This window comes from Felis catus, chromosome D3 (genome assembly GCF_018350175.1).
Source record: "Felis catus isolate Fca126 chromosome D3, F.catus_Fca126_mat1.0, whole genome shotgun sequence".
Taxonomy (NCBI): Eukaryota; Metazoa; Chordata; class Mammalia; order Carnivora; family Felidae; genus Felis; species Felis catus.
The window spans coordinates 56,561,429-56,571,476 of record NC_058379.1 but is presented as its reverse complement, the minus strand read 5'-3'; the positions used below and the strand labels follow the sequence as shown (position 1 = coordinate 56,571,476).

General features: G+C 43.6%; 1 protein-coding gene across 2 annotated transcripts; it reads right to left on the bottom strand.

Moving 5' to 3' along the window:
• Positions 1 to 564: 564 nt before the first annotated feature.
• On the bottom strand, positions 565 to 9,745 carry ZNF397 (zinc finger protein 397). 2 transcript variants are annotated; one of them, XM_011288034.4, is made up of 5 exons: positions 9,590 to 9,672; positions 8,922 to 8,984; positions 7,852 to 8,343; positions 7,464 to 7,587; positions 565 to 4,245 (listed from the first exon to the last, which is right to left on the bottom strand). In XM_011288034.4, the coding sequence occupies exons 3-5, from the start codon at positions 8,263 to 8,265 to the stop codon at positions 3,197 to 3,199; spliced, it is 1,587 nt and encodes a 528-aa protein (XP_011286336.1). In that variant the 5' UTR covers positions 8,266 to 8,343; positions 8,922 to 8,984; positions 9,590 to 9,672; the 3' UTR covers positions 565 to 3,196. The 2 variants fall into 2 exon arrangements, with proteins under 2 accessions (XP_011286336.1, XP_019670736.1); XM_019815177.3 differs by lacking the exon at positions 8,922 to 8,984 and having other exon boundaries at positions 9,590 to 9,745.
• Positions 9,746 to 10,048: the final 303 nt, after the last annotated feature.

Below are 10,048 nucleotides of genomic sequence, written 5' to 3'. Positions count from 1 at the left end.
GAGGCACAGAATGTGAAGTAGGGCTCCAGGCTCTGAGCTGTCAGCACAGAGCCTGATATGGGGCTTGAACTCACAAACCGTGACATCATGACCTGAGCCAAAGTTAGACGCTTAACCAACTGAGCCACCCAGGCACCCCTACCCCAGCTCCTTTAAACCGAGGGTCAAGTTGTGAGGTGACTTGCCCATGGCTGCAGAATTCAAGAAGCACTAATGTGAACAAGAGGCTCCACTTCAAGGTTACTGCTTTTCTCAACTACAGACAACCTTCATACAAATAACTTGTATTTGAACAGAGATTTATAATTTACAGATGGCTTTTGTTGGTACACTAGTGTGAGATGGGTGTGTCTGCCACTGTCACTTAATGAGGACATCATGTGGGAGTTAACAAGTTAACCTCCCAGGATTTGGGAGGGACACAGATGCTACAGAAAGCATGTACTTTTCTTAGTATTTCTTGACTATCCTGGGCTTTCATTCCTTTTAACCTTTTTTTTTTCTAAGTTTAAAAGTATTTATTGTAGAAGAGTTTGGAAAACACAGAAAATCACAAGAAAAAAATTAAATCATCTGTAATTTTATCACCAGCTAGCCGGTATAGCAGTCTGAGATTATTATTTCCAGTATTTTTAATGCATAAATATATTTTTACATGGAGTCATAGTGTACACATTTTTACCCAAGATACGCTGCCATTTCTTTTGACATCAATCAACATCATTTTAACAGCTTTTAAGACTTTGTATACATTCATGATGTTTTCTGAAGCATACATTTACAGGTAGAATTTTAAAGTCACAAGGCAATGCTTAAGGCTTCTGGTATTGATTGCCAGAGACAGTATCTAGTCACATCTCACCAGCAGCACTGAACTCCCAGGTTCCCTGAATTCTCATTTGATGAGGGGGAAAAAAGTGCCATCTCAACTCTTGCTTTAACACACATCTTGCAAGGCTGACCATTTGTCATCCGTTGGCATTTGTTCTTTTGTGATTTGCTTACTTAAGTACAATCTTTTCTACTGGGACTTTTTCATGGGGAGATTCTAGAGGTAAGTGGCTCCACAGAAAGGTTCTGGATTCCTATTGCCTGGGTTCAAAGTCTGACCTCACCACTTTTTAGCGATAGGATACTGACTAACCCATGATCTTAAGCCTTCACTTCCTCATCTGCAAGATATGAGCTGTTGGAGAAAGATACATACATACAAAGCCCTCAGCAAAGTACCTATTATGTTTCTTACTGATAAATGTTAACAACTCTCTTTATAAACAATCTCTCCCTTTTGTAATATGTTTTATCAATTCCTACTTAATAATTATCCTACCCTTTTCAGTTTGTTTGAGTCCTCATCTTGAGAGGAAACCTAAGAGTTGAATATGAATAGCTTTTACCATGTTACTTTGTTATCCTATCCCTTTGTCTTCACATTCTCTCTCCAAGCATGGGCATTTAGTCCACCTGCCATTCTTCCTGGTTATTACCTGCTCATCTACATATGCCCCAACAGGAGTGCTGTCTACTTACCCTCGTGAAAATTATTTTCTTATGCACAGGATTCCAGATTCCCACAGATTTCTGTTTTTGGTAAGGTGTGTTAGAACTCTTACCTGTTAGGTATTCTGACCATGACTTTCTGTTGCTCACTAACTTAGACACCTTTCTGCATTGCACTGAGAAGCACCAGTCAAGGGATACGTTTCCTGATGAGTTGTCAGAGGTGGTCTCTGGATGGACCATGACTGTTATGTCTACTTCCCTTTACCACTGTCCTTAACAAAATTCACAGGACTGAAATACTGCTGATATAAGACAAAACTGAACATGTGTGAGGTGCCGGTGAGGGGTCAGTCACTCGGCGACTGACAACGTTTTTTAGCACCTGAGCCAAGGGAGTACACTAGAAATGTGGGGGTGTAGCCCCAGAAACAAACATGGTAGCCATAGCAGCTTCTGACCCAGAGCCTTGGGAGTTAGCAGGACGCAGACAGCAGCTCTGACAGTCTTAAGAACCAGGAGTCCTGTTTAGGAAAGGGAAGATTCAGGACTCCCAACAGATGCTTAACCTCTTAACCACTAGGCTAGGCTCTTTCTGACCCCACCCACCCCCAAGGTCTAGCTTAACCTACAGGCCAGGAAACTATAGTTATTAACCCTTTCCCCCAGCTCACACAAGCCCAAGACAGCTCCCTCTACCCTGTGGTCCAAGAACTCCAGGTTTTGTCTAGTAACAGAAGCTTCTCCACTGGCTCCTGTTTTACTACCAGCACTGTTCACCAGGTTCTGGCTACATCCATGCTTAACAGACATGACTCCACCCCAAAAGGAACTCAACGGGAATGCTCCACACAAAACAGCCTTTTCATTTCTCAGATGTGCCAGACATTCTTCCTGACCTTCGTCTATTGTTCCCTCTACTGGGCATATTGTTCCCTGGCCTGCCTGCCTGCTTTCCTGGCTAACTTCTACTCATCCTTTATCGTTTTTCTCAGAAACTTTCCCTGATCCAAGGTTGAGTCAGGTACTCCTAATGCCCCACAGCAGTGATTATACCGTATCACTGCCTGTCTTCCTTGTCCATTAAACTGTACAGACTATCTTCTTTCCCACTGTATTCCTAGTGCCTGGCACAAAGCAGGCCCTCAAAAAATAGCTGTTGGATACATTAGTTTGGATTCTTTCACTACCTCATTTCTGGGCTGTCACAGGCTCAGTAAGTCACTGATGAACTATTTCCCCATCTGTCTTGCTGCCCTGTCATTGTTCTTAATTGGTCAGTAAATTTTCTGTATTCCTGAGACAAAACGTCCCTCATATTGTCCACACCATATCCCAAACCTGGTATGTGGACAATCAGGTGCAGTGACACAGCCTGGGTTGCTGTACCCTCTTTGTGACATTCTCGTGGAAAATGAGGTTTCAATGTTATATTCCCATTTTTCTTATCTCCTGAGTATTCCTAATAGTAAGAGAAAAGCTGGAAGCAGTGATTCTTCCATCTGCTGTTCTGATTAGTCACAGGAAAAGCTTTCAAAGGACAATTTGCAGTAGCATTGAGAAGTGCTGCTTTAAGTCAGAATGACTCAAGATCTAGTAGTTTACCAGTCTGGAGTCTTGTTCCAAAGTAAACCCTTTCAACTAACAAAGATATAAATCTGACCAAAATATTTACAACATTCCTTGTATTCGCAAGTTACTTTACAGTGTGGACTCTCTGATGGCGCATGAGGACTGATCTGTGCCTGAAAGCCTTCCCACATTCATTACATATATAAGCTTCATCCCCAGAATGTATTCTCTGATGCTGAACAAGGGCTGAGCTCCTTTTGAAAGTTTTGCCACATTCATTACACTGATAAGGTTCCTCTCCACTATGAATTCTCTGATGTCTGATGAGGTTTGAGCTCAGACTGAAAGCTTTTCCACACTCATTACATTCATAGGGTTTTTCCCCACTATGTATTCTCTGATGGGTTATCAGTTCTGAACTCTGCCTGAAAGCTTTTCCACATTCATTACATTCATAAGGTCTCTCTCCTGTATGAATTCGCTGGTGTCTAATAAGCTTTGAGCTTTGGCTAAAGGTTTTCCCACACTCATTACACTCATAGGGTTTCTCGCCAGTGTGAATTCTTTGATGTATAATGAGATATGAACTTTGACTGAATGCTTTGCCACATTCGTTACATTTACAAGCTTTCTCACCAGTATGAATTTTGCGATGTCTAATGAGGGCTGAGCTCTGATTGAAGGCTTTCCCACATTCACTACATTCATATGCCTTCTCACCGCTGTGAATTCTCTGGTGAATAATAAGATATGACCTCAAACTAAAAGCCTTTCCACACTGGTTACATTTATAGGGCTTTTCTCCAGTATGGATTCTCTGATGTTGTGTTAGAGAGGAATGCTGCTTGAAGCTGTGCCCACATACATCACATCTATAAGGTCTCTCTTCTGTAGGAACTTTCTGATAAGTTATAGAGTTTGTACTTAGAATCAAGCTGCTTTGAGGCTCATGATGGTCTCTCTTTCCCAGAGATTTGTGTGTGAAGATTACTTGACTAAAGCTGTCCCCTTGGGAAGGGGATCTTCTTAACTTCTCCCCTGTAGCATTTCCTTGTTGCCACTCTAAATTGCTTTCAGGTTCACTAATTCCTCCAGATGAAGGTTCCTGGGGAAGTCCTTGTGACTTTTCTCCTGAAATGTCCTTCTTTGTTGCTGTTTCACTGTTCTCACAATCTGAAATGATAATAGCAAAAAACAGACTGTTTTATTATTTCTCCAGTCACTCTCAATACCTACTTTCCATGTGAGAGGAAATACAGGCTTCTCCTTACAAAAGAGGTCACTGTCCACATACATCTTTCTTTAACGGGCCATACTAGGGTCCCTCCCTCCTCCTTTCGAGTAACTAACGCCTATATCTACACTTTGAAGTTTATTCTTTCCTACTTGCTCTGAAACTTCAATTGATCAATTACCTACTATTCCTTTCCTATTATTTTCAACCTCTTTATCTGCTGACTCCCATTCATCACCATTTAAACAAGCCCAAATTTCCCATCTTTTTCTTTTTTTTTTTTAACGTTTTTTATTCATTTTTGAGACAGAGAGACAGAACATGAACGGGGGAGGGGCAGAGAGAGAGGGAGACACAGAATCAGAAGCAGGCTCCAGGCTCTGAGCCATCAGCCCAGAGCCCGACGCGGGGCTCAAACTCACAGACTGCGAGATCGTGACCTGAGCTGAAGTCGGACGCTTAACCGACTGAGCCACCCAGGCGCCCCTCTCATCTTTTTCAAATCAAGCTCCTTGCCTACACATCTCCTTCATGCAACCTCACTTCCATTCGGTGTAAAGCTGATGCTGCTTTTTATTTAAAGAGACAGAGACAGCGAGAGAGGGAGCACTTGCACACACATGCGCATGAGCAGGGGAGAGGCAGTGGGAGTGGGAGAGGGAGAGAGAGAATCCCAGGCAGCCTCCGCGTTCAGAGCAGAGCCCCACACAAGGCTCAATCTCACGAACTGCAAGATCATGACCTGAGCCAAAATCAAAAGTTGGATGCCCAGCCAACTGAGCCACCCAGGTGCCCACAGAGTAAAGCTTCTTGAAAGAGTTAGCCTTACTCATCTCTGTTCTGCAATCTGGTTTCTGCCTCACCTGTGCACCCCCTCCCCACCATGCTACTCTCATCAAGGTCACCAACATCATAGATGCGTAATCCAGTAAATACTTTCTGGATCTTATTTAGTTGGCTTCCCTGTAGCACTGACACTGGGACCACACCTTCCTCTAGAGACATTTCGCTTCCGGTTATGTTAGCCTGATTTCTGGCGGCTGTTCCTTAGATTCAAGGTCAATCACTCAAACACAAGGTCCTTCAGGTGCTGTTCTGGGTTCTCACGTGTCCTTGCTCTACAAACTGTCTACCACCCAGGTTTCAATCACTACTTATGTTATAAGCTAATGTCTCCCCAGGTCCCCAGTTCTATCCCAGTTCTCCCTATTAAACTCTAAACTGTCATATCCAGTGTTAACTGGGATATTACTTGTGAATATCTCACAAGCCCCCAAATGGCTAAACACATCATCAGGTATATTTTTTTCCCTTATATTTTCGCATTTACATGAATAGCACCATCATTAACCAAGCTGTTCAAGACTAAAACCTGAGTATCATCCTCAACTCCTTTCCCACATTCTCCACTTTTAACCATGACCAGCTACTGCAATGCAACTTAAAATGCTGGTCAAGAGACAGCTTTGATTGTCCCCATCTCTTACTGTAATACATCTTAATTTATTCACTGTGGCCATTTAGATTACAACAGTTTCTAACAGGACTCCACTCTCGCCTTCCTCTAATCCATTCTCCACTTTGCAGCTAGATTCTAAAGCACAAATCCAATCAACTACTCCCTTGTCCCAAACCTTTCAACTGTGCTCCACTGCACTCCTTCAAACTACTTAAGATGTCCCACAAGTTTTCACAACCTGGGTCTCCTTTTTCTCTCTGGTTATGTCTCACCATTTCTCCCCTATGAATTCTCTCAAGTTAAATTGAATCACCTTCAATTCCCAGAATGGGTTGTATTTTCCCACCTTCAGGACTTTGTGGCCCTTGCTTGTGTGATATTATAATATAGGAAATATCTATTTGGTCTTCATCCTCAGCTCCTGGCACAGAGCTTTAAAAACCCTTGCAACTTCTATCCTAAGTGGTAGAGGTGAGAAGAGTGTCTTTTGTTACCCATAATAAGCCCCTATCAACCAGTACCTCAGTTTATGCTAGTGAGGTAACTCCTGGAGGGTAGGGGCTGGCTACCAAAGGAACCAACTATATGATTAGAAGGTTGGAACTTTCAGCTCTGCCTCCTGACCTCCAGGGAGAGGGGCTGGACATTCAGTTAACCAATGGCCAATGATCTAATCAACCATGCCTATGTAATGAAACTTCTATGAAAACCTTAAACAAAGCGGTTCAGAGAGCTTCCAGGATGATGAACCCATCCAAGTGCCATGACAGTGGTGAACCTCTAATTCCCCAGGGACAGAAGCTCCTGTGCTCAGGACCCTTCCGGATCTTGCCTGAAGTACCTCTTCATATGGCTGTTCACCTGTGTCCTTTATAATAAACTGATAATGGTAAGCAAGGTGTTTCCCTGAGTTCTGTGAGCTATTACGGCAAATTATGAAACCCGAGGAAGTGGTCATGTGACGTCTGAATTGCAGCCAAATAGGAAAGAAGGGTGGGTAACTTGGGGATTCATTACAAGCGGAGGTGGCGGCGGGGAGGAAGGGAGGTAGCCTTGTGGGACTGAAACTTTAACCTGTGGGGTCGGCCCTAATTCTGGTGTGTCAGAATTAGTGTTGCTTAATGTGAAGGAAAACCCCCACACATCCAGTGTCAGAAGTGTGAGTAGAAAAAGTTTTTCCCTTTAGGATGGGAAAAACTCCCACCCTATTTACCTAGTTTTCTCCTTACTCATTGTTCAAATCTTAGCTCAGATGTCTCCTCCTCTGAGAAGTACTCCTTGAACCTCTAAGGTTGGGTTAGGTGTGTTCATATGTGCCTTCACAGTACCTAAAGCCCACTTTTATTCTAGAATTTACTATACTATATTGCAATTGCCTTTTCACTTGTCCACCCCATCTAGATGTAAAAGTTCCTTGAGGCAGAGACCCAGTGCCTACCACAGTAGCAGACATGTATTAGCACCCTATTAAGTTATATAACCAAGGAGTAAATGAATAAATGCCAGGGAAACTGACACAAGAAAGACTGACTGCACTTCCTGAGGGTTAGTAAATACAAAGCTGCTGAAGTGAATACCTCTGGTCCAGAGTAATAAAGGGGAGGCTCACATGTGGCATGTTTGTAAAATCAAATTAATTCTGTATCCTCAAAACCAGACGCCTGATAATAGTTCCCAGGTGAGTTTCTATTTTCTTACCACTTTTGGGGGAAAGGCAAGGTTCCCAGGGTTTCAGCTGTGTCTTTAAAGGTTGGAGTGGGATGTTTGTTAACTCTTGGGATGTTCCAAGACATGTCAGATCCTTCCATGGCACTGCTGGTCCCTGTAATCAGTTAAAACATGGTTAATTTTGTGAGAAACTCCCTAGGGAAAATGCTTAGTAAAAACCTGAAAGAGGTCAATGACATCCCCAGGGATGAGCAACAGGGGGGAAAAAAAAGACCTATTTAAGGACAGGGATAGGGATGGGCACAGTAGTCACTTCAAGGTATGGTTCAGTAGAGACAAATTTTCATCCCACTGCTATGAGGATGCATCAGTCTGTAAATTTCTCTTCCCACAACATACCACATCTCCCTGTTCCCACCTGCTGCCCTGGATCATCAAATTCCCTCTCCAAATCTTCCAATAGGGTCACAGCTTCCTCGCCGCTTGTTGGGCTATGTTGCTGAACCCAGATCTGCAGCTCCTCAGGCAGGATGCTCAGGAACTGCTCCAGCACCAGCAGTTCCAGGATCTGCTCCTTCGTGTGCAACTCTGGCATGAGCCACTGATAGCAAAGCTCCTGGAGTCTGCCCAGAGCTTCCCGGGGTCCAGGTGTCTCCTGGTAGCAAAACTTCCTGAATTGCTGGCGAAACAACTCTTGGCAGGATCGGGTACTCGCACTCTGCTTAAACTTCTGACCCCAGGAAAAGCTTTCTTCTACTTTCACTAGTATTAGTTCTTGTTCCTGAGGATTCTGAGGTACCAGGGTTGAAACTGCTCTAGATTCCACAGCCATTTTGGCTTGAACAGCTTAGCCAAAAGCTCAGCACAACTGAGTACTGTACTTCAGTTTCTTTGAGTAATTTCTTCTTGCCTGAAAGATACAAAAGCACTGTTAACTTAGCAGTGGAAAAAAAAAAAACAACTCTAAGATTTATAATAAATATCAGTCATGCCAGTAATACATTGAAAGGGAAGAAGTTTGAGACTATAACTAAATAAACAATCAAGCAACAAACTAAAAGTCACTCATCCCATTTGTCTTCCATAGTGGAATTTCTACCACTAATGCCCTAAGAAATTATTTTAGAAGCAAAAGAATGCAATATTAACATGAATCACAAACTGAGAAATTTCCTTTTCAATTTTCTTTCAATCCTGATGGTATAGGAAAAAAAATCTTTGTCTGTAAAACTTGCAGAATTCCCTTTTTAAGCCTCAGACTTTCAAGGGTAACTGTATCTAGCTAGGATTTAATAATACTGGTTTTTAAAATTTTATTTTTAGTTACCCTCTAGCTATGGCAAATAATATTTTCATTTGCGGTAGTAACAACATTTAAAAAAATCACATTGAACAGAAGTTGATTTAAATAAAAACGCTTTTTGGTAACTGCCATTTGATCAAATTTGGTTTTCAATGCATTTCTTTAACAAACACAGAGGCACTTACCATGGGCTCTGTTGTGAGCCAGGCTTAAGAATACAAAGGTTTTTGCTTGTTGAGTAAATGAATCTACAGAGGAATTAACCAAGAAATGTTTGTTAAAACGTTTACTGTGTGTTCAAAAAGATATCAATTGTCACGGAGACACAAAATCAGCAAAAACGTCAATCTCCGTTCTAAAACTTAGAATATACGAGAGAAAACATTTAGAGAAAAACACGGGAACAGATAATTATGTATTAAATTTTGTGACAGAGGTCACACATGACCTGATTCTAGGGATGGGTGAATATCCATAGGAGGGTATGCCCTTGAAACAGCAGGACAAATCAATTACAATTTGATCCTAACAGTGCAAGTAACTTTAGAGATTAGAAGTATTTAGGCTAACATTTAGGTTTATTAAGCCAGCCCAGCCGCATTAGCCTGTATATGTTTGTATCCCGGTTAAACTTCAGCATTGGCGAAGTCACGGGGTGGGGGAGTAACTGCCCTCTCTGCTGGAAAGCAAGGGCCGAAGGTGGCCTCCTCTGGTCCCCAGGACGCTCAGAAACGCCGCCCGGACAAGGGGTCGCGACCCGGGACGAACAGGCCGGGGAGCAGGGCTCGTTCACCTTGCGCCCGCCGCCCACCCCATCCCCGCCCTCCCCCCGCTCGGGGCCCGCGTCCCTCACCACGAAGCCCAGCAGCAGCCAGGGAGCAAGCCGCCGACTCCAAGCGGCTAGCCACAAAGACCGGAAGTGCGCGCCCGCGGCCTTCCGCTCGCGCAACCTCGGGAGCCTCCGTGCTCACAGGCAGCCAATCAGCGCCGTGGATCCTTCGTTCCCATCGCCTTCCCTCCGGCCGGGAGCCCCGCGGAGCGTCGAGGCCCGGGTGTGAATGAGTCGGCGGGCGGGCGTCTTTCTGAGAGGAGGGCGCTGCTTCCAACCTTGGCTGCCTCTTACCCTGACCTCTCACCGCCACCGCTCCCTATCATTTCCCCTGCAGTTTTCCAGAAAAGTGTTAGGATTTTTCTGTAATTCCAGTGCGTTTCCAGTATCTCCGACAAAAATAAACACGTGGATGAACAAGCCAGACAAAAAGTAACCATTTCTATTGCTCTTCCGTATGCATATCATTTTTGCCTTACAGCA